The sequence below is a fragment of the Agaricus bisporus genome (assembly GCF_000300575.1).
Source record: "Agaricus bisporus var. bisporus H97 unplaced genomic scaffold AGABI2scaffold_7, whole genome shotgun sequence".
NCBI lineage: Eukaryota > Fungi > Basidiomycota > Agaricomycetes > Agaricales > Agaricaceae > Agaricus > Agaricus bisporus.
In genome coordinates, this window is record NW_006267370.1 from 255,861 (window position 1) to 283,202 (window position 27,342).

Below are 27,342 nucleotides of genomic sequence, written 5' to 3' on the forward strand. Positions count from 1 at the left end.
AGTAGTGAATGATCATGTGACTGACGCGTATAATAAGTGGCGGTGAGCGTGGGAATGTTGTGAGCCATGAAGCGTGCGCTGAGCGGCGACACCGACCAGCTTGCGACACCGGCAAAACGCCTGCGCAGAAACACAGCCTCGCCCTGCCCCAGCGAGAATACACCGAGTCCCAGCCGCAGTATGTTTGTTGTTTTGCCCACTCTCACCGCTGTTCACCCCCGACAGCCATCAGAGCACCTTTGCGGAAACACACCTTTGACCTCTATGATGCTTTGTGTCGTTGTCGCGAGGAAACGGACCCATTGACCATTGACGAGATTCGCGCCCTGCCATGTGGTAAGCGTGTTTAGTCTCACCCACGACCCTACTCAATTCTCTGCCAGGCAAAGTCTTGGTGCAATCCGTCCAGAAATTGCTTCATACTGGTAAAATCAACGTGAAGAGACGAGCAGACAAGAGCCGCCAGATCATCATGACCGAGTTATATTTACAGTGGCTAGAAGAACTCGACTTTGCCGTGACAGGTATCGAGGTGCGTCGAACCCCCCTCTACTAGTGAGTTATCGCAACCTAATTTCTCTTCTTAGAACCTCTTGAATGCCAAGATACCAGGCACGCGCCGACGTGTCCCAGGCCTCGGTCGCGTCACATTCGCTATCCTCTATCGAACCATCGACAGCTTCATATCCGACGTAGACAACCATCACGATGGATGGTCCTACCGAGACTCAGAGGAACACCCAATATACCCTGCCACCATGACACTTGCTGAAGAAGCCAAAGACCCATCAACGGATTTACGCGCGGAAATCACCGTTCGTAGAGCTGAAGAGACTCTTGGAAAGTATGATAGAGTTATGGAACTTGCTCTTCGAAGATTAAAAGCGGAAGGGGGGAAGACCCTTAAACTTGCTCGTTCGATTGCTCAAAAGGAAAGGGCGCTTGCTCGTGCATGTTGTCTTTTATGTGAACAAACCGGTTTCGGGGAAGACAAGGATGGAACAGGCGATCTATTGCTCCAATCGACGCGTCGTTCAATGAGGCGGTGGAAAGCAGAGGTGATTTTATTATTTCTTGATATGAATTCCATATACTCACATTGGTGCCAGTATGGTATCACGGATGATGACGAGTATGACACTCAAGACGACTTTTAAATACCCTTTTCCCCAATATCCTTATCATTGACCTTATGGAACTTCTCAACTGTACACTAGATTGCAATCCTTTACCTACTCTAGAGTTACCCACTGCCGAAATATACAAAAGTCGTAACGTGTCAAACAAGCTTGTCGATGATGATTCAGTGATTGTTCGGCCCCCCCACTTTTTGCCCAAACGAACCCCACTCGAGAAACCGGCTGCCCTGACCTTGAAAGGCTCGGTTTTTTTTTTGGGAATGTGGCATGGGGACAGGCACGGCTCGGAGTTTTTGAGTGACTTTTTGCTAAGATGGTTAGCCGGGCGATATGGATGATAAGGGTCGCATAAATGTAGATAAATCGGAGAAAAAACATGTAGTTGTTCATACAAGTCCCATTATACAGGTTTGTTTTCGTGCCCACTAAGATCTATATTCTTGTATACTGACTTTGTTCTATCAAATAATGTTAATCATGTTTAACAGAAACACTTTTTTTTTTACCTTGTAGAAAGCGACGTAATTCTCGATAGGTTTGGCTTCGTCCGTGATTGTGGAGGGGTAATACCTGTGGATTCGTTTAGAACATGGTGGTTAGAGTATAGGATGGACTTACCAAGCTATATCACTAACTTCTTCACCATCAACTTTAGCGTTATAATAACTTGCTTTTCTGTAAAACAACTTGAATGAGATTCTTATTAGCGAAAATAAAACATCACAGGTGCATACCCTTTCCAAGGACAAGTTGTACTATTTACAAGAGTTATTTCCAAAATGATCAGACAAGTAAGCGGCGGCGTTGTTGCTTACTGAGTCTTGGATTCATGAAACCTGCTCTTATGAATGGAATCCGGAGGAAAATAATGGTTACCCTCGATTACGATGGTTTTGTCGGATTCCGCAAGGGCGTGTCCGTGGAGAGAGACTTTGACTAACATTTAGGAAGATGGAACAAAGGAAGAAGAGAGAGAGAGAGTCAAGGTTTATCGATTAATCTGACGTGACCCGCCGAGATAGGGATGTATTGTCAGAAATCCTGTGCATGGTTAAGGCGAATAAATCACGTGTAACGGTGTAATGTCATTTTGGCAGTGCCAAGGTTCCCCAAGGAGGCCCAGGCCCAGGTCGAAAAGGTTATTGAACGCTGATGATGAAGCACAGAACGGCTATGTTGTTTTTTTTGTTTACGAGAGGGTTCGGACTAAGGTGATGATTGCGAATCATGGATAGGCTGACTGAGTTGACAAAGCTAAGCAACAGCTTCGCTCGGATTTTCAAGACGTCGTCCGTGCAATCGCGGAGTAAGGAAAGGCCTCGGAACATGGAAGCACAAGAGGAAAACTTTTTGGTCAATTGTCCGGATCATGGACATAAGGCAATCAAGCTCGGGAGGACGTTTGCTCAACAGGACTGAATCACGTGCAGCACTGACGCGTAATTGAGAAATGATGCACATCAATTGCAATTAACGATGACGATTGCAGACGAACCACAATGTCGACTACGCAAGTCAAGCTGTATGTCTACGATCTCAGCCGTGGAATGGCAAGTGCTCTCTCTCAACAACTTACCGGACGGCAGATAAACGGCATCTGGTATTTGCGAATCTGTCCTTGGTTTAGAACGGTACTGAGCATGATGTAGGCATACTTCTGTTGTGGTCTTTGGGAAAGAGATCTTTTATGGACAAGGTATTACTATCACAAGGCCAGGCCAATCCCATGTGAGCCTCTTTGTATTTCATCACGAACCCCACTGACCGTTTGATAGCATGGCCAACCGATGCAAATCATCGACATGGGCGAAACCGCCATTGACGAGGAGACGTTTGATGAATATTTAGAAGATATTAGAGTTCATTATACCGCGGATAAAGTACGCCATCCCTTCTTTGATCACGAACTCAACTGACTAGAACGCTATAGTACCATCTCCTAGGTCAATTTCTATCATCACGCCGTCTTTCATTCGTGCTCATCCGAATACAGATTTTAACTGCAATTCGTTTACCAATGACGTCGTAGGCTTTCTTACTGGAGGATCAATACCCACCTTCATCAAAGGTACGCGCGTCTTTTTTTCAGTTCTAGGAACTTTGTTTGATCGATCATGGATAGATCTTCCTAGTGACTTTTTGTCCACGCCTTTCGGAGCCGCTCTTCGTCCAACCATAGATGCCATGTTTAGGCCTCCAGTCCCAGGCCAAGCACCTGTCGCTCCCACCTCCCCAGCCGCAGCGTCTCTCCTTCAATCAGTGGCCGATCAAGCACAGGCTCCAACAACAACTCCCTCCACTTCCCCTGGAATATCCTCAATATCCGCTCCAATGCATGTCATCACTAATCCCGCATCCTTAAATTCATTTCTCAAATCTCACCGAGCGGCCGCGGCATTCTTTACCAGTCAAACTTGTCCTCCTTGCCGAATGATTGAACCTATTTACGAGAGACTGGCCGAGGAGAAGAGTTTACGTGATGGCCGCCAAGGAGTCGCGTTCGCCAAGATTGATATTGGTGTTGGTCTTGGCAGGAGCATCGCAGCGGAATGGAACATCCGGAGTACCCCTACATTCTATTTCTTCCAAGATGGTAAAAAAGTGTGTGGTTTTCTCTGGTCAACTTACAAAACGGTCAATAATTATCATCATAGAAAGCCGAACTAAAGGGCGCGGATGCAGCGGAGCTCAGGACACAAATCGACCTACTTATCTACGAAACCTATCCTCGTGAGTAGTACCTTGGTTCGATGATTATCCAGCGTGGCTTGACATTTCCCCATAGCGCATCCCCACACCCGACTTAGCCTTCCGATACTCCAGAAACTCTCTCTTAAACCGATTTTGTTTTCTCAGCAGCCTCCGATTGATACAGTGGTCTCCAAGCTATTCGCCTCCGTCGACGAAGCATCGTGGCCCGCCACAGCCAATCCTACCCCAGACCAAATCAAGAATGTCATTTCAAAGGGTTTTGTTCCATACCTCAAGTCAATTGGTTCGCCAAAAAACACGAATTCAGTGCCGGTGATTTCAAATACGGCAGCCATGCTAGCGACATGGAGCCAGGCGACGTCAGCTCTCGCTAATGCGCTCTCTGCGGAAGTGCTTTTCCCCTTGGTTGACATTTGGCGGCTCGCGTTCCTTGATCCATCTACGGCTAATTGGGCTGCGGCCCCATCAACAACCCCATCTGGAGGTCCTATCGGAGTTGTCCTTCCAAAGGCCATTGACACATTGCAGTCTAGATCTTCCAAGGGGGCAAGAAATTTCATCCTGACTGTGCTGAGATTGCTGTGTAATTCGTTCTCGAGCCCTATGTTGGCTCGGAGAATTCTGACAGATGGTGCTGTCAAGCCGATGATGACCTCGTTTATTGTTGCGAGTTTGTTGCATGATGATGGGTCTGTGAGGACTGCGGCTGCTAGCCTGGCGTTTAATATCGGAGCTTGGCTTCAGAATAGTAGGATAGAGGCGGGGAAGGGGGTTCAAGGGACTAATGCTGTCGTGGAAGATGACGAATGGCAGGTTGAACTTGTCAGTGCTATTCTTGAAGCCTTCGGTCGGGAGACTAGTAACGAAGAAGTTGGTGAGCTGTCATTTGCGTTTTTTCCATGTGGGTATATGTTTCTTAAAAATCAAACCACGGGACACAGTCCATCGCCTAGCGGCGGCGCTGGGGCTGTTGATTCGACTGTCACCGTTCTATGATGAACAGTTGAAACCCTTGTTGGAGATTTTGCAAGCACGGGGAACACTCAAGGCCAAACTTGGTCAAGGCAACGGTTGGGAGGGTGATGGAGGAGTGAAGAAGCGGGAAGTGCGAGGGCTGATTGAAGAGATTGCGGATAAACTCTGTGCGTGAGAGTTGGTGTAGTAGGAGCCGTAGATTGGAATAGAACTGATGTAGCGCGGAGAGAAGGATACAGCACGGAGAGAAGCAATCAGGTCAGAGATGGATTTTCATAAGCCGGGAAGAGATGCCGCATGGCTCGGGCTCGCTTACTTTCCTTGTCTATTAATAGACACTGCGGGGAAGTATAAGTATCGGGTTCATTACTCCTAATCCGCCTATTCGCATGTCACTTTCTACCACAATGTCCTCCTCAACACTAATTCCATGTACTACTACCAAACAGTACGCCGGCGCTTGGGCACTACCCAACGAACTCGTTCTCGAGATCGCAAAGCTGGCGTCTGCTCATTCGCAACTGGACTATCGCAACTGGCTGCTTCTTTCACGCGACTGGTACCAGGCATTACGCCTTGTATGTCTACGCTATGTCCCCGTTCATCTCTTTTCGAGTCGGGCAATCGATTCCTTTGCGGATCTATTACATCGCTACCCCGCCGCAGCCTCTTTTGTTTACCACCTCTGGACCCCCTCCGCCAACAAGTCAGAAGTAACTATTGCTCGTGCTTGCACTAATTTAGTGTCTCTGGCATGTCAAAGTAAACTCCTGATGTCCATTACCTCGATGCCTACTTTCAACCACACGTCACTACAGGAGTTGACTATGATGACGGTATGGAGTCCTTGGGAGGATCTCATGAGTACGCCACACGCCACACGCCTCTGCTCACAAATCACACATATTCGTCAATTCGAGGGTCTTCCACCCGACTTTCCAACCAACGAACTCACTTCTCTCAAACATCTCTCATTCGCATCCCATATCTACCGCGACTCTCTTACAAAACATGTAGGAAGGCTTAGTGATCTAGAGAGTTTGGAAAGTGTCGTTGTGACGACGTCATGGCAGCGAACGACGACTGCAGCTTCACCTGAGGAATTGGCTAAAGGGTTACAAGGGATTGATAAACATTTACGCGTTGTTCATTGTGAGAGAGGGTTTAGTGAACGGGACGTTTGGTGTCAACGTAGTCGTTTGGGGAAATGTCTTTGGAATGTTGCACGACCGGATACGATTGTGTCTGTACCGGCATGTCAGGAACTGCACTAAAACCCCCCTTTCAAATTCTTTCCGACTTGTTTCTTCTAATACGACAACTTCTATACTGCATACCCTCATCATCATGTATTGATTTTTTTCTCTTTTTTTGATTTCACTAAAATACCCAGACTTCTGTTTTTTCTTCTTCTTGTACTTCTAGACGCAATGTGTATTTCTACCTTAGGCACGAATTCACCCAGCATTTTACTACATAACTTCGACTCAGCGCCAAAATAACTTTAATCCGCTTACGGCATCATTGATTCCTCATTGTTACATTGTTATCTATCACTTGATACCTTGTCGTCCCCACGTCTCTCCGAATCGGTGTTTCGAAATTTTTTTCTGAACCCAGTTCGTTAGCATCTTGACGTCTCTACACTATTTTCCTGCCCCACCCGCCGCACTAAAGTAAAGCCACGTTTTCATCCTTCCTGCGATGTATATGGAGATTGGAGAAGGAAGTAACCGAGATACAAGTTTTTATTGTAACTGTTCCTTTGGAAAATCTTTGCACAATACCGGACTTATCCCATCTAGTTAGCTACCACTGCACTGCAATGGATCACAACTGGGGCCCGTGGAGCTGACACACGTCTATCAAATGACTGATTCCACGTCTTTCCAGGACTTCAAACACATTCTTGATAACAAGTCAACGATCCCTGTTTTTTTTTTTTCGACCAACTCGGCTGATAAAAATAAGTGTCGAAATTCTAAGTGAAATCTAGGGTTGACATCATGGGCGGCTCCTGGACTAGACTGATGGAACAGAAAACGACAGCTGACTTCAGTGACGTGATTTCGTGGCAAGAACGCTAAACCCAAAACTTGCACTTTACCGCAGGAGGCGAGGGCACTTGACCAAACTCTAATTTTTTTTTCTTTTTACCTCTTTGGAATCTACTAAAGACTTTTCATTCCGGACCATGGTTTTGAACTTTGACGGCTCTTAAGCTTCAGCGCTCAGCATTTCACTTTCATTTTTGTCTGTTACCTTACTGCCAAGAACTTGACCCAGCCACGCAGACTGAACTAGAATCCCCAAAAGGAGCCGCATTTGGATCATGGCGCTAATGGAATTGCGAAATCTATTGAGTATGAAAAGATACTTTGTCAATTCAGTTTTCTCAATTGTTTACCTCACCTTCGCCGTAATCTTTTTTAAACTCAAGCTTTGAATTGTGCGTGAGTTCCGGCCCCGTTATCTCTTCATCGTCTATTGCTTATGCCATCTTTACCTACTGATGGTGAGCCGTCTTGCTTTTCATCTACGTAATGAAGTTGACCATTTTGTGGAGCCAGTTCCTCAGATCGCCGGAACTCGTATGCCACTAGCCACTGGCGCCATGTGTGCGGTGGTCCCAAGAAAATCTAAGAAGATGACGGGTTTTGAATGTGGCTTTACCCCAAACCATCCGCTGCGTTATATCAGCCGCATCAACGTCAACTATGATAGCATTGTTTGTCTAAACTAATAGCACCGCCTCAATCATCTCGTTATCTCGCTCACTAGTTCAATGGGCCTATGTGGGCTGGCAGGTTCGGGAGCACACGGTGAGTTCATCTGAACATTGTTGCTCTATATGCCAGTCTTAGACTGTCGCGTCTTTCGTGCAGAATTATCTTTCGTTATCTTGGTACTATCTTTGAGATGATGGTACTAGAATGACGTCTAATCTTAAAAGTCGAAACCCACATAATACCCCGCCGCGCAACATTGGACAGCACATCCATCAATTATAATTAGCATCTGCGATATGTCTGATTCAATCACGGTTTCAAGAAATTTCTCTTCGGTACGGTATCTCTAAATTCTTCGCGTGCTATCGTCTACATACAATCGCTAAGGTATCACGAAAGTGAATTCAGTGGGCGTGAAAAATTAGTACCACGAAACATGGGCTGCGTTTCAAAAAGTCAGTCACCGCCCAGAGGTGCGGGTATAGAGCCTCCTCCATTCATGCTATCGCTTATTGCCCAACACATCCCGGCGGCGCAGTGTTCTGGTACCCATCAACGGCGGCTGGACTACAGAAAGTTTCAACATGTCACCATCTTTCCATTCGAGTGAACGCTTCTTCACCCCCCTAATTTTCATGTTTTCACCAATTAGATACTAACGATGGAGTTCTCTCTCTGCTATGGACTGCTGCTTCTGGTAATTTATTGTCGACCAATGGTGCTTCGGGCGTCAGACTTATGGCTAACTATGCCACGAGGCGTGGGCCGACTAGCTCAGTTGGTTAGAGCGTCGTGCTAATAACGCGAAGGTCTTGGGTTCGATCCCCACGTTGGCCATGATGCAGTTGATCATCTTTTGTTGTTCAATGTTCTCCTCATCCATCCGCTTCATATCATGTGCCACTGATACTCAGTTTTCTACTTTTTTCCTTCCTGACTTCTTGTTGGAGCATCAACATCCGACATCATGCATCAATTCTTGATGTCTAACTGACCTATTTTCGGGCATACAGATGTTGTTATGCCAAATGATCTCTTACTGTGATATATCATATGTACCATGCCGAATTCGAGAGCTGAAACCTAGAAGATGCATAGCAGATCCACTTAAGATAGTCGTTCATTTCACAAGTCAAAACGTAATTCATGCTTTCATTAATTAATTGAGCAGAATATCTGGATATACAATAGTTCACTAGGTATTTCGCTATGGTCCAGCAGCATGATGCAAATCAAAGTATGAACAATCAACAATAATGCACGAAGAAATGAAGCATTCTGAGATCCAATACAATAGCAAAACTATCAGTGAGATTCCATACCAGTCGCTTTTGCTTCACGCTCTTCAGCGCGTATCCTCCAATCCCTGCCTTTCCACGACACGAGCAGTATTAATAAACCACTCAGAGCCATGAGGAACCCCCAGAAAGTGTATAGCCAGCCTAATGAATCTGAGAATGTCGCGAATACAGGAGATATCACTCTAACACTTACCATCTCCAATGCCATCCTATAAAGTCGCGTGAGTCAAAACTCATTATATATTTAGAAGGTGCAACACACCTGCATAGGTACAGCGATCTCGGTCGCGATAAAAGCAAGCGTGCCGCGGAATGCAGAGTTAGTCGCAACGGCAGTTGCAGATCTACCCTTATTAGCATCGACAACATAAGCTAATGTGCTTGAATATACCCATCTAATCAATTCATAAATAAGATAAGAGTGGTGGAAGATCATGTATACTCGCATAGTGAAAAAACCGGCAACGAACAGCAGTACGCAGAGAACGGCAACATGGGTATGTTCTCTACATGCCCAACCGAACCCGACGACACTCGGAGGGAATATTATCAAACCGATTGTGGTACTTTTCAGTCTCATCTGTTTCTCGCCCCTGAATATCCAATGACATGTTCAAGAAGGCGGACATACCTCGGGATAACCTATTCCTCCGTTAGCCTTTTTCAGTTGGGATAATTTATAGTCAGACCAGCGGCCTCCCAAGATACTGCCTGCCACACACCCTGTTATTTGTAGCAATGAGCATGAATCCTTGCGAAAGTAGGAAAGCATACCTAAACCATATGCAATGGTTATTACGCCAATCATCAACGCATCGTAATGATAGTCATTGCTGAGTGTTCGTGCTCCCGTGTAGTTGATCATGTAGGTAAGTGCATACATGAGACCTTCATTTGCGCAAGTTAGAAAATCACGAATAAGCCGCAGGGAATCATGGTATTTTACCGGATGCGGTCAAGATAAGCAAATTGTTTATGCGCCGTACCACGGCCAGGAGAGGTGAAATTGGGTTGACATCTCTCAATGTCAACTCAATTTGAGCGGCTGGAACGGCGAGAGCATCAGCGTCTTCTTTACCCATTGCTTCTTTACCCTTTTCTACATCTCCATGTACATTGTGAGTGCTTGCGGGTGCGGGGGTGCGCGGCAGGGCAGCCTCGTGACCAATATCATTTTTTGCCCGAGCAATGGCATGTTGCTTGAGAACAGTCTGATACGTTAGACTTCTTTCCTTTCTGAATGTATCACGGAAAAATAATAGGAAGGCCATCCATATCGCGCCAGCAACGATGGTCAAAAACCAGAAAATCGACCTCCAGCCCAGGCCTGATGTTAGCGCGCCACCAATGATGGGTCCGAGTGCCTATATAACATGTGCCACAAAGTCAGGGGCCACAGTCGGATCACTCTTCAACTTCGGCCGAAAATATCGAATATATGCTCACCGGACCAAGTAAAGGCGCCATATAATAAACTCCCATCTACTGGGCATGTTAGCGGGATTACTCATCATGAGAACAAAAGACATGCCTTTGTTCCCCGTTCAGCAGGTTCGAACATATCAGCAAGGGTCGCCGCCCCAATGGAAATCACGGCACTCAATCTATATGGCTCAGCTCAGGAAAAACACGCTCAATCATCGTGGTACATCGTACCCTGCGGCCTGGATTGAACGAAAGGCTATAACCCTGGGATGAGTATCAGAATCGGTAACACAAAAACAAGAAAAAGCAGAATGCCCTCACAACTCAATACGTCTACTAACCGCCACAGCGATGGAAGAAACAAGAGAGCCCGCCAATGAGACCAGGTATATCATCTAAAGTGCAGAAAATCAGTTCGAGTCGGTCCTAAATAAACTGGAAGAAAAGCGTACTTTTCTGCCTTTTATCTCACTTATGGCACACCACACCAGCGGCATAAGCCCCTGGACGAGAATGTATAAGGATATGCTCAGACTGAACTGCTCGCTTGTTGCAGGTAGTTGTTCTTCCATATCTGCGACGGCGGCTAAACATGATACATATATCAATATCTCACAGCACTTCCACGCACGGCGGCTCCTTACGGTTCTGAATCGTACCGGCGAAACCAGCAATCATTGCGGCCCCCGATATCAGAAATAAACTGAAATGCTAGAACATTTGGATCGATTTGAGTGCTCAACATGCGAGGCAGAAGTCGAGTTTCGACAATTACCTTTCGTAACCACGACCAACTACGGGGATCGTCTTGAACTGGAACATGTTCTATGTCCACTGCAGTTTCTGCGGTGTCGATAGAGTCTCGCCGATCTGAGGGGCTATTTTGAGGTATTTCGGTGGTTTTCTCTGCGTCACTTAAGGTCATATTCATCTTCGTGACGGTAGGTTGTTTCCTTGGGTAAGTGTTATGAGGAGAGTACGAAGGATACCTGGATCCCGGAGTATTTGGGGTGAATATTAGAGCCCTCAGCGCAACGCGTTTTTATTACGGAACTTGAGCCGTGAATTTGGCGAGTCATGTTGTCGCCGCGGTCGGCTTTAAGCAAAATAGTCGAAAATAGCATATGTAATTGTCGCCGATTACTAAAGTCGCTGCCGCCGGCTTCTATTACACCGGAACAGGCGTTGATGCATTGATGGGCCGTTGTGTCCGACGGAGCTAATCGCCGATGATCCGGAAAAAGAATTACAGCCTCATTTAACTGAGTGAGCACTTTCATCCTAGAGCAGACCAAGTTGGATCAAACAATTACTTGTCTCTATGAGTAAGTAGACCTCGAGCCTGGTCGATTTCGACAGCATCCCTTAAGAGACGGTTCCATACGCCGTTTATGTGCGCTCAATCGAAGTGCGTTCTCGTTCTTCTGCCCTTTGTCTCCACTCAGCTCCCTTGTAAGACGTCCAAATGCAAAGTAATCCAGAGAGAAAAACAATTCCGCCCCAGATTGTGTACATCCAGCCTAAGCAAATGTATCAAATGCGGCACACAATCAGCACCGCCATTGCGGATAAAGCTTACCATCGCCCAAGTGATCCTGAGGTACAAGATAAGCATTAAGTTCTTGAAGAAGGGGGATGTCATACCTGCATCGGAACCGCCGTTTCAGTACTAATGAACGCAAATATACCGCGAAATACGCTATTGGTAGCCACCGCACTGGACGACCTTCCAGCATTAGCGTCTACAATGTATGCGAGCATACTGCTATACATAACTCTGAGTGACGTGTTAATTCATTCAGTTTCCAGAACAAGCAAATAATGAAGATCCGCTGGACATACACGGAGAAAAAACCCCCTCCGAAGAGCATTACGACGACAGCGGCAATATGTACATGGGCCTGTGTCACCCAGCCTGCTGCCACTACGAATATGGGGAAAATGAAGGCACTGTACACGGTACTCTTCAAACGAATCTATTGCATGATCCGGTGACCGAGTCAATACTGCGCTAAACAGCGGATGATCCGAGGACAAAGACCAACCTCCGGTTGAATCTCACCCGCATTCTTCGCCTTCATCCTGCGCAACATATGGTCTGACAATCTTCCCCCTATGACACTGCCAAATAGACATCCTAAAAAAGTGCCCAAGTTGCCCGGTTATACCATTCGCATAAAAAGGTCGAGAGCGCGAGTATTCACCAATTCCATAAGCTAGGGATGTGAATCCAACCTTCCAAGCATCATAATGATATTTTGAAGTTAATGTTCGCGCGATAGTGTATGATATCAAAAACTGCCACCCCATCATGACACCTAAAAAGACGTCAAGCATGAAGGAGTCCGACAACCATGGCCCATTTGGGCTATTACCTTACCAGTCACAATGAGGATGGCCACGTTGTTCCAACGACGAAGGACAAGATAGATAGGTTTGAACGGACTGACGTCTCGAAGCGTGATTCTGACTTCTCCTAGTTCATCTGCGTCGATCCAGTTGCTCGTCGCATCGGCGGGAACGTCCTCTTTCTTCGATTCCGGATCCTGCTGTAGCTTCTCACATCTCTCCTGTAGCCGTCGTTTCAAAATGGCTTGATATGTCAAACTTCTTTCCTTCCTGAAGGTATCATTGAAAAGAAAAAAGAACGCGACTAAACAGACACCGCCGACGATGGTGCAAAACCAAAAGATGGCTCTCCAGCCGAAGCCAGACGTTAGGCCACCTCCGAGGATGGGACCAAGCGACTGGTAGATATGTTAGACAGATGACTTTCAATCAAAGCGATAAGGCTGCAAGCTTACTGGGCCAAGGAGGGGCGCAGTATAGTATATACCCATCTAACAACAGATCAGGCCCTGAAATGTCATCCATAAAATAATGAACGTTTATAGGCTAACCTTTGTCCCCCGTTCATGTGGCTCATATATATCGGCAAGAGTGGCAGCCCCAATCGCTAGGAAAGCACTTGTACTTGATAGTAGGTTGATCAGTGAGCCAAATCTTGTGTGTAGAACACGAAACATGCGAACCCCATTGCTTGAACACATCGAAAACCTATTACACTGTCCTCGCAAACAATATCAGAAATGTTCACTGTAGAAAACATTATTACTTACAGCCCGATGGAAGGGCTCACTGCTATTACGATGGAGGCCACAATAACAAGGACCAGAGAAAGGAGGTAGACGAGCTATTTCGTGCCGTGAGATATTGATCTTCATGAAGACGTCGAGAGGAAAATTCGCGCCTTTCTTCCTTTAATCTCACTTATGGCACTCCACGCAATGGGCGTGATACCTTGTACGAGAGCAAATAATGAAATACTCAGACTGAACTGGTCGCTGGTCGCAGGAAGATCTTGCTCCATTGCCTGCACAGCGGCTGTAAAACGCGGAAGTGTGGTTAACAACTGGTAAGACGTGTCATGGAAAGCACGAACGATTTTGAATGGCGCTGACTATTCCGACGATCATCGACGCAGACGAAATTAACACCAGCACTGTTGTCTGTGCGGTATACATTTCATTCTGTCTTGAGAAGAAAAACTCAATAGACTTACTTTCTTGAGAGGTGACCATTGGCGCGGATCATTTGCGACTGGTACATGTTCAATATCGATCTTCACCTCGGTCATGGCTTGCTTTCTTTCGTTATTGTGTGGTCCATGCGACTTTGTTCGTTCCATTGCTGACACTCGATGGTTATCGAAGGTTAGAAGCTCGGGAAAACAGTTTTTGCGGTACAACCACTCTATACCCATCTATTCCAGGAGTGTGGAACGCATGATACAGGCAGGAAAAAAACTACTCGCCTATAAGTAACCGGATAAGTCACAATGCCGGCGCCAGACCATTGTGACGGTCCCTGATCCGACCTGCCAAATCTTACGTACCAGAAGCCTCATCTGTCCGTTAATTCTCATTCCGCCTATCCTCGTTTATTCAACCTCCATCTACTAGTTCATCTCAGTATAGTGTACCATGGACTATGTTCGAGCGTCACGTCATCAATCCAGCTTTTTTCAAGAAAAATAAAAGACAATGTTTCGTCCTTGAACCATCTGATGAGCTACGTGGGGATCGACTTTTGTTCTCGACACCTAGCGACTTTTCTCTCAACTGAATATTGGCAACTTTATAAGACTCCGAGTCTGATATTCCTCCAATAAGCGCACTCCAGTGGATGCCAGTAAAATAACTCCTACAGATTGAGTAACCCTCCCATTCAAGCGACCTTGGACGCAGCTGCACAGGTTATATCTCAAGGTAACCTGCAGTGCTATCTTCGACTCCGACACGACCGACTTGAACGCTCTGGCTCTATTAAAATTCCACCCCGAGCACCCGTGTGAACGAGATCTGTCACCATTGCCAAGGAAGCTCGCTTCAAAGTCAGAGAGGGTTTCTACGCAATCTAAGTCGTCAACGTTTCAACCAAGCGAAGAACAGCTTCTTGGGTCTCCACAACTCTGATGCGGAGCCCTCGCATCTCGGAATGGTTACTAGCGGTAAAGGAAAAAAAATGAGTTGAAGGCACCCACATATACGGTCGATACGGTCTAACTTTCAATGCTGCAGGCACTACCAGGAGCAGTCACCAGGCTGGTTCCATTATCCGCCTAATCTACTATGCTCTTGTCATACCTACAAATAATTATAACCGGTTTACCAGCCGTGGGGTGGGCGATGCCTCACACACTGTCTATGAACTACTGTCTCAAGCCGGTCCCAAACAAGACATATTCCATTTGCAGAAGAGGAAAAGGGAAGCTCATAACATCTTCCTCGCAGTATGAAACAATCGCATTGATTTGTGGTCAGGGCTCGAGATTTATTTGTTTCCGGTCAAGATGTACTTAGTGATGCCGAATTCAACTATATCAAGTTGTTGAAGTTTGAAATACGTGGAACAAAAGAAGTTCATCCAGCACCCGATTTCCTACTGCTACACTCTCTTAGCTGCCCTGAACTTGGAGTGTAGCGAAAATTCAAAAACAAAAACAAAAACAAAAGAAAAAAGAGAAAGTTTTAAGTATCACAGCGAAAGTCACAGGGTTGCCAGAACCCCCGAAACAGCACATAAGGCCAGTGACGAAGAATACTGTCCGCTTGAAACAAGCTTTTGACTCCGCAGCCAGTGAAGAAAAGGCTATCGAGGTTGGAATGTCACAAAATTGGGCAATCTCATGACCTTACAGTGGCCGAGTAGAAATGACTCATATTGAGTACTGATGTATTCAGGAGGACGTATCTCCTAATGTAAGAACCTTCTGTCTGAGGGAATTTGGCTTTTGAACGATGACCATTTTTCCACAAGTATTGAATGCGCGAACTTGAATTATAGAACACGGCGCGAATGCTGCGTGGTGCGATTCTTTGGATGGCAGACCGTGTGAAATATTCAGTTCGCATACCTGCACGACGGAAATAGGTTCTCTATTCAATATTTCTATTTATTCCTGCTGACGTTTGCCTCCTCTCTAGCTCTGAATCCACCCCACACGCATTTCAAGTTCTCTCACCTGAACTCTACAGAACGGATTTATGATACAGGTAGTCAGAGATATGCATTTGGGGGGCGACCCGACTACATCCCCTTCGTTCTTACCGCCTAAGACTTCGAAGTGTGAGCCCCAACGGCCCAATTCACCTCGTCCTCACATGCAATCCCTTATCTTTCTTTAACGTACTCGGCTCCCTAATGAAACGTCACTTGAACCAATTAAAATGTAGGCGTGTGTGTGTATGCATCGAAACAACCATTTTGCCGAAGTACCAATTGAAGGATAGCTGTCATTCAATTCCTGTTTAATCGTTTCGTTAACGTACAATGTGCCGCATATAAATACAACTCACTCAGTAATGCAATTGGAAAAAAGAGAATGGAGGGAAGAAAACAAACCCATCGGGACGGGGGAAAATCTAGATTGTTTTGCACCAAGTCAGCACCATCTAGTCAAGTTATCCATCAAGTAGAATTTGGTGTGAATACCTTGTCTGGGTATTAGATGACACAGCAAACTTACTCGGAACTTGCGTCATGGACCATACGCAGGGCCAAGCATTTGCCAGTTGTAAGTACACCCATGATCTGATTTTTAACCAAGTTCGCATTACCCGACTGACATTTATAGGAAGCCTCATCATTGATCATGACCGGACCGGGGGGAGATCTGTGCAAAAAGCATAATGAGATCAGCTAAATGGCGACCACGCCGACAACAAAGGGAGATACCGCCCAGCCACACCCCCCACTGTCAATCGTAGAAGAACCATTGAAGGCGGAGAAAAACTTTTTTGACCGATTTAGGTTATATCGAATAATTTGTCAGAGTCCGACGGTGGCGTGTCCGGACCGCTCAGGGTCATGTTGCATCCGAGGAGGCTGGCGTATGTTCCGACGGAATGCCAGGAGTAGGTAGTGTCGTTATCTGTAGAGGAAGACACACATGCAACATACGGCTAACGTTACATCATTCGACAGAGTGGAGCCTCTAATGCCATAATGCAATGAATATAGTATGCTGATACCAACGACTGAATTAGTTCTTGTGATGTACGGTATCTGGTCGCATGGCTTTTTCTACGAGAGAACAAGTCCCATACCCGCTTATTGGCTTCGTCGATTAACAAAATACTCCGGTTACTCCATAAATCGAGGCCGTGCAACGGAGTAATTCCTGGTGCGATGCAAATCGTTCATCCATTTTCAAGAAGAGGCGTTTATGAGCATCGTATATTGCAGTTCCAAATATAGATTCGATGCCTTAGTGCCAGCGTTAAGCAATATCAGTAACGCAACCGAGATGATTGACACGTGATAGATTGTGTTTTTCGGTTGATCAAGGCCATTCGCTTTGACGACAAACGTAGACAGAGTAGATTCCAGAAGTAAATGGCGAGTTATGGCCTATATGAAGTTTCCCAGAGTAGATAGTCCACACTTTGACTGAATCACGCCTGTCTGCCCCGCAAGAGAGGGATTATGTCGCTACTGTCACGGCGGTGCATGTCATACAAGAGTCGAGATTTTCTGACAGTTCTATAATTGTTAAGCTTATGTTGCTGATCGAAGTTGGACACTCGAATGAGCGCTGGGACAATGGCCAAAGTTTAGAAGTTTTCTGGACGGCAGAGACCCGGTCTTGTGGATAGATAAAAAGTTCGTCCTGTGATATTGAATACGTGGTGTGTTGCGAGTGGCCGTAGTCTGCGGAGTCGTTACGGGAGCATCTGAGTGGGGCGTAGACCACGGGCGGCATGAGTACGGTCGTAGCACAAGGTGGAGAGCAGTGAGTATGTCATTCAATGACATAGACGTGTACCGCCGCGAGGCTCATACGTTCGAGAAAGGAAACTCAACAGCAGTTGGGCGGTGTCGTTATTCAATGTAAGTACGTGAGAAACGGCGGGTCAGCACTGCTCTATTTTTGGAACTATCTCCGATGAGTGCCTTTGAGTCAATAACTCAATATCGTCTTCACCTTTAAATAGAGTCGCTTTCCATGGTGTCCTCAGAATTCCCGCCTCATCTAATCCGTAATTGCCATGGACAGACGTGTTCGCTTCGCTGTAGACGTTTCCCCCGCTTCCACCAGCGAGGCCAGTCTAGGCCCGATCACCCCTCCTCAGTATACTCGATGCCTTGTCCCTACTCAGGATGCCTCCATGTCGATGCCATCCTTCGCAGCATCATTAGCATCCACGGCGAACTCCTCCGCTTCTCTCAATAAATCTCAATTCCATCCCGCTCTCATGAAGCCGACCTATGACTTCGATGTATCCATCCATCCATCGAACCATCGCTCTATCTGTAGCAATATTGAGCTACAAAAAGAGTTAAATTCATCAATGGCAGAGATCCCCATATGTCATATCACCCTTCAATCCCGTCACCTTCCTTGGCGCATAACCATTTCTACCGAGCGCTATTACCTTACGGCCTCCGACGTACTGGTCGGGATCTACAACAATCTCAGAACTCGGGCTTCAAAAGCAGAATTTGATATGCAGTCTCGAAGGAAACAAGACGAGATATCAGTGGCATTTCATGATCGGCTGGAGCGTCGCACGCCGCCCGAGTTACGTGAACAGGAGAGGCTCAAAGGGCTGAGACGAGTGGACTTTCTTCCACATACCGCACTCCGCTTCGGCGGCCTTGAAATAGGGAAGGGCTCGGATCCGTGGGTCGTACACTTCAGATGATGAACTTCCGCTGCGCTCTTCCGCCACCACTCTCTCACCGCCAATTGGTGTCATTGCCATCCTATATTATCGCCTAAGTATCACCCCACGGTGGACGGTCTATTATTATCCCTATCATCATATCTGTATCTCATCCCCAATTCTGTAACTTTTCTTCATATGTATCAGGGTATTGTCACGCTTAGCTCTTTCTTTTTCTCTTCTGGTCATTGGTGTTATGTCGCGCATTCAGCATAGTCATTTGTAAATCACATAGTAGATACCCCTTCATATGGAATAACTGTAAATTGCTAGTACTTCATGTATCAAACCACTTCCGATGCTACAATATTTCGCCCCGCGATATATATGTCGTTATATGAACCGATCAATCCTTTTGTTAGAGTCCATTGAACATCTTCTGTAGAGAGGCTGGAATGAAGCGGAAGTGGACTGACATCTGTTCTTCGGGTAGGTCCGCGAGCGACGCTACAAATAAGTCACAAAGAACGATCTCACAGAAATTGATGGTACCAGTCTGTAGATTGCCGCTTGATGACGATCCTACATCACAAGCCAAATGACCGGGATAGTTGAACCCGGTCCCGAATCTGAGTCCCTTTCGAGCTGGACAGCAGAGCAGACCTTTGATTTTATACTTCGGATGCATTAATTCCCTTCCGTGCAGAGAGCCACAAAGATAATCCCGTGATGAACGATCGAAACATTCTTAAATTGTTGCTTCTGCGATAACAATATACCGTTTGGCCAAAGTCTCGGAAGATTTTTGCTCATGCTTGTCCAAGTCGACATTGACCAACTCGAACTGAACTTTTTTCTCGTATAGGACGACGCCAGCATATCGAAAAGAATGATATTGGTACCGTAGAATTTGAGAACCATGGAAACAGGAGCGGACTGTGAGGTGTTACTACGGCTTTCCTGGGTATACCGATTGCGCAATCATGCTCGACCTCCCGGTCTTTATATGGAGTCTTCGTGCGACATGGCTACTAGGAAATTAGACAGACATGATAAACATTGGAAGTTAGCAACTACGTTACATAAGCAGTAGGTCAAGCTAAATTTGGTAGTTAGATTTCCCAGGCCAGCGGATCCTCTGACACGGCCTTCCGCACGAGCAAGGTCCTACAAGTCTCTATACTTCTCAGACTAAGTACACTATTCTGGTTCGTATGGTTCGTATTCCAAGATCAAGCTATCCGGCCACTGATGAGATGTCATAGCTGGAGCATCCTGGGCCGGGTGCACTGGCCTACGCCTGTGCGACTATGATTGTGTCTGTTATAAGTGTCTAGTGGTGCGTGGTGACTGGTCAGTTTAATGTCTTGCTATTGAGCACGGGGTATGATATTGAGCGCTCACACTCATGACTCAGGAAAATCGCCGGCGAGAATGGGCGCAAAGCAGTGCCTCATAATGAGTACCATGGCGTATGCTATGGTGACAGGGAAGTGCACTGCCACGAGGCTCATCTAATGCTCATGACAGAGGCGATACTCCTGCGGTAGCTTACCGCCGCTTTTTTCCTACCTTAGGTGGTTGTTCGCGTTTAAATACCAACCTCAACGGTAACCATTTTAATACATCGCCATGACCCGCCCACGTATTCACATTCTCATTAAAAGGAAAGCTGTCCCTGCTTCCGATACCAAGGCCTGTCTGCAGGATGCTCTACCTCTCATCCATATTCACGAAGCCTCTCCGCTGTCATCTCCCTCCATTTCTTTCAGTCAACTCCCAGCGTTACCCACTCCATATCGCTTGCATCACACTCTTGTCAACCCGATCTTTGACTTCGACGTATCTGTCCACCCGCTGGACAATACCTCTATCTGTAACATGGAATTACAGAAAGAGTCAGTGACAGAACCACCAACGCGTTCCATCACGCTTGAATCCAATCATCTTCCTTGGCCTATCACCGTATCTACCGAACATTATTATTACCTCACCGTCTTCGACCTCCTAGTTGGGATATATAACAATCTCAGAACCCCGGCTAAAGAAGAAGAATTTGCGAGAGAGTCTCGGGAGAAACAAGACGAAATCGCTTCGGCATATTACGATCGGTGGGAGCGTCGCACCCCTTCCGAATTCCGGGAACAAGAGAGGTGTAAGGGGCTCAGACGAGTAGATTTTCTTCCGCAAAATACACTTCGCTTTAACGGACTTGAAAAAGCAAAAGGGTCAGATACCTGGGTTATGCAGCTCAGACAATGACATATCTCACATTTCTCCATCGTATGTTATGGACGCTGTCTCTCTAATGTCTTCGTGTTTTTGGGTGTTGTGTCAATATTCGTAGACCCTTGTAATGTTGTTGATACCCCAGCTTGTGTACTTGTATTCCAAACGGCTTTTAATCATTAGAACTGTGGAATTATCAGAATTTATGGTCGATCACCTTCATCACCGGATGATTCAGATAACTTCAAAATGTGTCCATGCCAATGACCGGTTGGTCGAGTTACGTGAGGCTGGCGTACCTAATTTATATGGTCTTTCAAAGCTCTATTATAGTTCTATTATGCCTTGAGTCCCGCCCCTACTGCTATTTGCATGATTGAATAGTTGAAAACACAAATTACACAACAGCACGCTGGTGGCAAACTGATCGAACTTATCGCCTTAGGGTCATGCACCGAAGGCTTTTACTATCTTGCCTCGCCACGGAAACCCCAGGAATATTGTAATACTGATAACACGTAGGTTGAAGAGAAATTAGAGGAGATGGATCCCTTCTTTACCCGGCGCATCGTGTTACCACGTGAGAACGAGCCGGACAAAAATTCCCATCCTTACATAAAAGAGACGTAGCTTGCTTGTCTTTCACCATAGTCCTCGAATTGATCATCTGGCTTCGGAGCCTTCACGCAGATTTCTTAAAGTCGCTCATTCGATTTCCTAGCTCGTTTGTTCGGCTACATTCAGGAGTATCCCTCAGTCGGCTTAGCTGGAACGAATGAACGAACCGGAACTCGGCTGCCTAACTCGACTCTTTGGTGACTTTGGCTGTCCATTCGTGCATAGGCCTATGATCTATTTCGACACAAGGCTTTCATTGTGGTTCATGTAATACAACTGGTTTGGGTTTCGAAACTGTTCGGCTACTAGGACTCATGAACGGAAATTTTCTCTGCTTTGGCACACCTCTAGTTATTTTCATCAACACAAACGAACTGCCAGTTGAAAGGTTCAACCACAGAAGAACTTTGAGCCATGACCTGGTCCAGATATTCAAAATGAAGAACTTTGCTATAACCCCAACACAGCATACCGTTTCATTATTCACGGTCACGAAAGAATCGGTGAAGTCAGAAGAACCGTCCGATACCTTGATGCTTCAAGTGTACGTGAATCACTTAATCAAATTAAGAATTACAGAAAAACACGACATACCTGCAGATGGCGTTCTTTTCCCCTTCCCCTTTCTTTGGGTTGAGTGCAAACGTCTTACCGGGATTTTTGAGACAAATTGTTCCTGGAGCAGGCGCAGAAGATTGCGAAGAATAAGATTTTGTAAGATTCGCTAGACTCCATGCCACCCGAAATTCTTCTTCCATGGTGTTATCCGTGGCGATGATATAGTTGGTGTTATCCATCTGTTTGATTTGCCACTGTTGATTCACATTTCAGCACACTATCTCAATCGAGAGAGGGAAATTACAACACAATTTGGGGATTATTATTTGATTTCTCGACCTTTACAGAATCATGCATCTTCCTTCCTGTGGCATACATAGCATTGGCGTCAGGCGACTTACTACCATCAGGGACAAAGCGGATTTTGTAGAAGCCGTCTTTCAAAATGGCCATCGGTATGGGCTAGAAAGCTAGTGATAGCGAAGGCGATGAGTTTGAAGCTCATTTTATGGACATCGTTGGGCCTCGGTCGTACCGTGAACCATGGAGCTTGGATGATCTAGATGTGATATTATGCACAGAAGGTCTCTGCGACGGTGCTCCACATGCAACTTCCACCTCTGTTTCCACTCGAGATTGAAGATCTGTGGAAGCACATCGGCGTTTATCGTGGCACCCTGCTGCATCTCGTCCAGGTTCATGCGTATAGTGGTTTGTTATCACTCACAATATAATCACTGATAAGACCTCGTGGCCGTGGCGTCCGTAGCCCTTCCTCAAACAAGTCGGATTCTGACAGTACATGACAGTGTTCTTGGCTATCTTTATGTCCGGCTGCGTAATCTCCTACAGGTGTGTTATTATTGACCTGTTCTTCAGAAGCGCTTGCTGCAGAGGTGGTTCGACGTCCGCGGAGTTTGGGCTTGTAAAAGACTATGACTGCGGCCGGGCGCTAGACGTTAGACTCTTATGCTAGTCTAGAAACGATTAAATCTTCCATCATTTGGATCTTGCGAAATACCATTTTGTTTCGATAGCTGATTATCAACGGAACCTTGTATCACAATGATCGAGGTCTATCTCGAGGACAATCGATAATCAATCCAAACCTTCCATGAATCACATTATCCAGGATAGATTCGAAGCCTTGCCATAAGCGAGAATTTCATCCCCAGGACGAAAGTGACGTTGAGCCACGAAGGCCACTACCGTGCCCAAGGTCCCGCTTACTGGAATACGCCTATCGGGTTTGCTGATTTGAACTTTCCCCAACTTATGCCTAATGTGAAGGTAAGAACTGGTTTGCTGCAAGTACGGATTGATACAGGATGATAATAGATCTACAGACCTCAGTGACAACGTCATACCGTCTTGACGCCTGAGGCGTATTCTTAGCTTGTAACGCCTTAATTAGCCCGCTGTTTCGGCTACATCTAAATGTGCAGTCGTAAAGTTCAAATATGGACTGATTATAGAAACTACACGAATAGATTATAGGCGAAAACCTTGTGATCTACGATACCCATATGGAGTAAATAGATCTTGAATGAGAGGTGAAACGGCGTAGCAGGTGGTCGCGGTACTACTTATAGCAACAGCATAGCGATGTCTAATACAGATTCTACAAGGCCATCTTCAAAGAAGTTTGAGAAGTGATCATATATTCGTGGGATTTTTGGACTCTTTCATTGTGTGGTCAAATAAGAATTTCTAATGCTAAGTGGACTCGAATGGAATTCCGACCTTCGGCATTACACCTCTTTCCCATTTGGAATATCTCTATATGATTCTGAATCTATTCTGATTCATGACATGTTTTTGTTTTGTGCCGCGGTGATGATCTCCATTCTGTATCCATCAAGAGGCGGCCCTGTAAACGTTCACGTTCATCAGTGGATTCGGGTTTTGGAGGTTCGACACACGGCATTACATCTCTCGCCATGATACCAGACCGTTTGTCCGCCGTGTGGCCTGACAACGCGCGAAGAATGAGCGGGATGTGATATCTCGCTGTGCTTGCTCAGGTTCACTTAGTACTTGACTACTCCTACACCATTCTACTGCGTCGCGCGCTGCGCCTTCCTCACCAATTTACATTTAATTTGCCTCCCACTCAAACCCTACTGACCTGCTATGATTTATACCGGAGAACCTAAGAAGACTGTACAGGTAAATTCGGAACAGGGCGCTCGTCTGGGTGACCCTCGGACTCCGTTCCCTGCTTCGAGCTTACCACCTGGGATCTCTTTGATCTCCCACTCCCACCTTTTCGATACAGTCTTCGAAGTTACCAGGTTTATATCGTATTCGCATTATCCGGCCATAAACGAGCATCTATATGTTGTTATGTACTATATTCTTTGCCCACATCTATAAGACTTAGGATTGATTAAGTATGTTCACGATATTTTTGGGAGTGCTTCCCTATATTTTTCGGATATGTTTGGTGCAGATATCAATGAGAAACTAGAATTTTTCCCGAAAAATCTTGCAAGACTCATGAGACCGGTGACGAACGGTGTGTCGAAAAAGTCATTAAATCTATAGTACGCGGCAGATACATCCGAAATAAAAAATTGCAACAATTTCTAGAAGAAATACGAAATTGAAAATCATTTTCCACGAGGGTCTCAAGAACCCTGCAAGAACCTGAGCGTGACTGTACCAAGAAATCTTTTCCGATGGAAATACTTGGGATGGCTTGTCGAAACAGGGTGGACTGGTTCTGATTGTTTCTATATGGCTGTTAGAGGTTCTAAAAGACGTTCGGGCCCATTTCCGGCTTAGTGTGAGCATAATACTCTCAATAGGTCTTTCAGGGACAGCACTTGCCATGAATTGGCCTGAGAAAATTAACATATCTTAGAAGAACACAGCCGAAATTGATGCCTTGGTCATCCCTTGACATTCCAGGCGATAGTGATTCAAGGACTGTTTTGCACATGGCTACCCTGCGGCGAGTCAATAAATAAGTTGCTTTCAACCTGACCTAACACCCTGCCCCGCGCACCCATGAACAACCCCGAACTTTCTTCCCTCGGTCCATATCTTTCCAGACTCCCAACAGAACTCGTCCTCGAAATCGTAATCACTTATTCTTCTATTTCTCAGAAAGACTATGCTTCTCTCCTCTTAACATCTCGCCTGTTATACGACCTATGCAGGTTGACTTGTTTACCCTTTGTTCCCATCGTCCTCCAGACATCCCTCAGAACCGCCCAGTTCGCCGACTATCTGGATATAGATGACGAAATCGCGCCTCGCGTGCGTCGACTCTGGATTATGAAAGACCAACATAGCATAATCCCTAGATGCACCAATCTCACCACTCTCGCTTGTGACGGACACGACCTCATACCCACCATCTCTTCCAACGAATTCTACCATACTCAACTCACCAATCTGACAATCATGGGATTGTGGGATTTCTGGTTACCCTTTACGAACGCGAAGTATGGTCGGGTGCTTTGTGGGCAGTTGGATAAATTACGGTTGTTGGACCACCTCTTTTTGCATAACGTCGATATGAAGTGGCTAGCATCGCTGAAAGAATTGACGTATTGGTCAATTGAAGTGCGAGGCGGTCATTCTCAATTCAACAGCGAGCTCAGTCTACTGGATGCACTGCCCACGTTGCAAAAGTTGCGAATACTCATGCGAAACCCTTCAAGTGGTGTCTACGGACAGCTGGGCCGGATTATTGATCGTCGATTGGAGGTCGTAGCGTGGGGCAAACAAAGTGAAGTGACTGAATGGATCTGTCAATGAAATTGATATTCCGAGGTACGTGACGTTTGATAAGTAAAGCCACACCACAAAAATCTGACAGCTGCCGCAGGATAACCATGCCTTGGCTCCAATGGATCTGCGTATTACGTATAGCGTCAACGTGTCCATTAATTAGTCGCAGGTCTGATCACACGTTATGGCCTATCTTTCTTTGTTTCATCCGTGCAGCTCCAGTTACCTCCATCAGGAGTCTCTCATCTTCATTCAAACTCCACGCGTTCGTTTCACGGAGGTACTAATACAACGTTTTAATGATTTGCCAGCCGTTCCTGTGGCGTTGTTCATCAAACACGTTGGGTTACACTATTGTCGATCCTATCCTTCTTGAGCAGAACGCCTGACCAGTGGTCGCCTCAACTGATGTCATGATCGGCCTCGAAGGTTCGAAAACCATTATCTGAATGCAAATTCCGGGTGTTGATGGGTGAAGGGACCATCTTGAGCGTTTCATCTTCAATCGACTATTTCTCCCGGCCTCAAGATCTCAAGGGTGAAGCAACGTGGATATGACACGCTCTCTCTGTCTGGTGAAGACTCGGACATTGGTATGGAGTCAAAATCACACGTGTCCGATAAGCAGCGCTGCCGCTGTATCAGGCCGCGAGAACTCTGAAGCCTTGAACTCGAGGTATTCCGCCATTTCTCAATCGACGAACTTTCGAAATGCAACCGCTTGAATTTCCACGTCATGCGTCAGTCTATCACCAACTCTCTTATGTGGCCAAATCAGCACTATGCCCGCCCACAAACCTTTTATCGTACTAATCTTCGTGTAGGAGCATTCCCAGGTACACCGATAGGCCTGTGCCATTTCCAACTCATATTTAAAACCTTATCGGCGTTCTCGAGTCGAGCCGCAAATCCGAGGTCCACTACACGATGGTTGCTCGCAGGCTCACCCATCTCTGCCACTGTGGCAAACTGTTCTCCGGTCTTCAACGCATGGAACGAGCATAGGAAATGAATTCCTACCGTGACCATGAAAAGCCTTCCACAGATTCGGACAGTGTGTCCATCGAGTCACAAACACGAACCATACTTATTTTTGGAAGAAGAAGCATACCAGGAGAAGTGTTGAAATAATTGACGCGCACAAACAACCACAACTCTTAACTCTGCGAAAAAAAACCGCTAAACTATCTGTAAAAGTGGTATAACCAACTTCCTAACCCTCGCTAATACAGACACTACTGGAGTTAAAGGAGCCCTGTGATGTTTTTAAAAGTCTTGGTAACACTCGACGAAATTGTCACTCCATCTCAGCTTAGTGTGTTCTCATCAATTTGGCGTGTCGATTGAAATGTGGCGTCGACAAGAGTTAATGCTGTTACATATGTATTCTTTATTGAGACGAAATCTCTATCACAGGTGAGTTCTTTGGAGACTCAAGTTCATTAATTCATCGTCTCATCACCAGGCAAAGATTCTAACGGAATAACTGGTACAACTTCCCGGAACGCATAAATACATGATTCTCATGAGGTCTACCACAGTTTAGTGTCACGCAAAAGCATTGCTAAATGAATTGGCAGACGTTCTCGAAAAAAAGGCGTTTGAGCTGGTGGTGCTCTCGGTGAATTAGTGTGTAGCAGTAAGCAGCCATCCGTTGATGAGAATAGAGCGACCAGAGGCCTCATGAATAACAAAATAACCCATCTATATCTAAATTATCAATCTACAACTTAACCTTACCCCCCTC

At 46.0% G+C, this 27,342-nt stretch overlaps 9 protein-coding genes and 1 non-coding gene across 10 annotated transcripts; 7 read left to right on the forward strand and 3 right to left on the reverse strand.

Moving 5' to 3' along the window:
• Window positions 1-66: 66 nt before the first annotated feature.
• AGABI2DRAFT_119229 (hypothetical protein) lies at window positions 67-1,157 on the forward strand (the record flags this gene model as incomplete). The annotated part of the gene is made up of 5 exons (XM_006462304.1): window positions 67-178; window positions 226-336; window positions 384-532; window positions 588-1,058; window positions 1,110-1,157. 5 exons carry the CDS (start codon window positions 67-69, stop codon window positions 1,155-1,157), a joined length of 891 nt encoding a protein of 296 aa, XP_006462367.1.
• Window positions 1,158-1,471: 314 nt separating this feature from the next.
• AGABI2DRAFT_206633 (hypothetical protein) lies at window positions 1,472-2,144 on the reverse strand. The gene is made up of 5 exons (XM_006462305.1): window positions 1,955-2,144; window positions 1,874-1,894; window positions 1,758-1,814; window positions 1,646-1,709; window positions 1,472-1,597 (listed from the first exon to the last, which is right to left on the reverse strand). Exons 1-5 carry the CDS (start codon window positions 2,080-2,082, stop codon window positions 1,565-1,567), a joined length of 303 nt encoding a protein of 100 aa, XP_006462368.1. The 5' UTR covers window positions 2,083-2,144; the 3' UTR covers window positions 1,472-1,564.
• Window positions 2,145-2,627: 483 nt separating this feature from the next.
• Window positions 2,628-5,065, forward strand: AGABI2DRAFT_186298 (hypothetical protein). Its single transcript, XM_006462306.1, has 9 exons — window positions 2,628-2,739; window positions 2,789-2,867; window positions 2,915-3,019; window positions 3,070-3,082; window positions 3,133-3,207; window positions 3,262-3,740; window positions 3,794-3,869; window positions 3,925-4,725; window positions 4,793-5,065. Exons 1-9 carry the CDS (start codon window positions 2,639-2,641, stop codon window positions 4,999-5,001), a joined length of 1,938 nt encoding a protein of 645 aa, XP_006462369.1. The 5' UTR covers window positions 2,628-2,638; the 3' UTR covers window positions 5,002-5,065.
• Window positions 5,066-5,233: 168 nt separating this feature from the next.
• AGABI2DRAFT_119231 (hypothetical protein) lies at window positions 5,234-6,100 on the forward strand (the record flags this gene model as incomplete). Its single annotated transcript, XM_006462307.1, has 1 exon — window positions 5,234-6,100. The coding sequence occupies one exon, from the start codon at window positions 5,234-5,236 to the stop codon at window positions 6,098-6,100; it is 867 nt and encodes a 288-aa protein (XP_006462370.1).
• Window positions 6,101-8,318: 2,218 nt separating this feature from the next.
• Window positions 8,319-8,392, forward strand: AGABI2DRAFT_t66. Its single transcript has one exon. It is a non-coding gene; the product is annotated as a tRNA-Ile (tRNA).
• Window positions 8,393-8,860: 468 nt separating this feature from the next.
• On the reverse strand, window positions 8,861-13,928 carry AGABI2DRAFT_186299 (hypothetical protein; the record flags this gene model as incomplete). Its single annotated transcript, XM_006462308.1, has 14 exons — window positions 13,844-13,928; window positions 10,926-10,992; window positions 10,735-10,867; window positions 10,603-10,677; window positions 10,513-10,545; window positions 10,388-10,460; window positions 10,303-10,338; window positions 9,803-10,220; window positions 9,631-9,744; window positions 9,488-9,579; window positions 9,303-9,436; window positions 9,119-9,251; window positions 9,050-9,065; window positions 8,861-8,997 (listed from the first exon to the last, which is right to left on the reverse strand). The coding sequence occupies exons 1-14, from the start codon at window positions 13,916-13,918 to the stop codon at window positions 8,861-8,863; spliced, it is 1,536 nt and encodes a 511-aa protein (XP_006462371.1). The 5' UTR covers window positions 13,919-13,928.
• A 3,903-nt stretch (window positions 13,929-17,831) lies between these two features.
• Window positions 17,832-18,488, forward strand: AGABI2DRAFT_119234 (hypothetical protein; the record flags this gene model as incomplete). Its single annotated transcript, XM_006462309.1, has 1 exon — window positions 17,832-18,488. The coding sequence occupies one exon, from the start codon at window positions 17,832-17,834 to the stop codon at window positions 18,486-18,488; it is 657 nt and encodes a 218-aa protein (XP_006462372.1).
• Window positions 18,489-20,081: 1,593 nt separating this feature from the next.
• Window positions 20,082-20,711, forward strand: AGABI2DRAFT_119235 (hypothetical protein; the record flags this gene model as incomplete). Its single annotated transcript, XM_006462310.1, has 1 exon — window positions 20,082-20,711. One exon carries the CDS (start codon window positions 20,082-20,084, stop codon window positions 20,709-20,711), a length of 630 nt encoding a protein of 209 aa, XP_006462373.1.
• A 781-nt stretch (window positions 20,712-21,492) lies between these two features.
• AGABI2DRAFT_193534 (hypothetical protein) lies at window positions 21,493-22,291 on the reverse strand. The gene is made up of 5 exons (XM_006462311.1): window positions 22,256-22,291; window positions 22,164-22,193; window positions 21,891-22,108; window positions 21,769-21,832; window positions 21,493-21,715 (listed from the first exon to the last, which is right to left on the reverse strand). Exons 1-5 carry the CDS (start codon window positions 22,259-22,261, stop codon window positions 21,644-21,646), a joined length of 390 nt encoding a protein of 129 aa, XP_006462374.1. The 5' UTR covers window positions 22,262-22,291; the 3' UTR covers window positions 21,493-21,643.
• A 2,470-nt stretch (window positions 22,292-24,761) lies between these two features.
• Window positions 24,762-25,788, forward strand: AGABI2DRAFT_193536 (hypothetical protein). Its single transcript, XM_006462312.1, has 2 exons — window positions 24,762-25,637; window positions 25,693-25,788. Exon 1 carries the CDS (start codon window positions 24,867-24,869, stop codon window positions 25,620-25,622), a length of 756 nt encoding a protein of 251 aa, XP_006462375.1. The 5' UTR covers window positions 24,762-24,866; the 3' UTR covers window positions 25,623-25,637; window positions 25,693-25,788.
• Window positions 25,789-27,342: the final 1,554 nt, after the last annotated feature.

Bases quoted from the DNA above. Each gene is read 5' to 3' on its own strand.
- AGABI2DRAFT_193536 (XM_006462312.1), top strand. From the start codon at position 24,867: ATGAACAACCCCGAACTTTCTTCCCTCGGTCCATATCTTTCCAGACTC.
- AGABI2DRAFT_193534 (XM_006462311.1), bottom strand. The intron at 22,109-22,163 runs GTGTTGTAATTT...GTGAATCAACAG, and splicing joins CAAATAATAATCCCCAAATT to TGGCAAATCAAACAGATGGA. The intron at 21,833-21,890 runs GTATGTCGTGTT...GTACACTTGAAG, and splicing joins GAAAAGAACGCCATCTGCAG to CATCAAGGTATCGGACGGTT.
- AGABI2DRAFT_206633 (XM_006462305.1), bottom strand. From the start codon at position 2,082: ATGTTAGTCAAAGTCTCTCTCCACGGACACGCCCTTGCGGAATCCGAC. The intron at 1,895-1,954 runs GTAAGCAACAAC...TCTTGTAAATAG, and splicing joins TTTCATGAATCCAAGACTCA to TACAACTTGTCCTTGGAAAG. The intron at 1,710-1,757 runs GTAAGTCCATCC...ACGAATCCACAG, and splicing joins GAAGTTAGTGATATAGCTTG to GTATTACCCCTCCACAATCA.
- AGABI2DRAFT_186298 (XM_006462306.1), top strand. From the start codon at position 2,639: ATGTCGACTACGCAAGTCAAGCTGTATGTCTACGATCTCAGCCGTGGA. The intron at 3,741-3,793 runs GTGTGTGGTTTT...TTATCATCATAG, and splicing joins TCTTCCAAGATGGTAAAAAA to AAAGCCGAACTAAAGGGCGC. The intron at 4,726-4,792 runs GTGAGCTGTCAT...CACGGGACACAG, and splicing joins GACTAGTAACGAAGAAGTTG to TCCATCGCCTAGCGGCGGCG.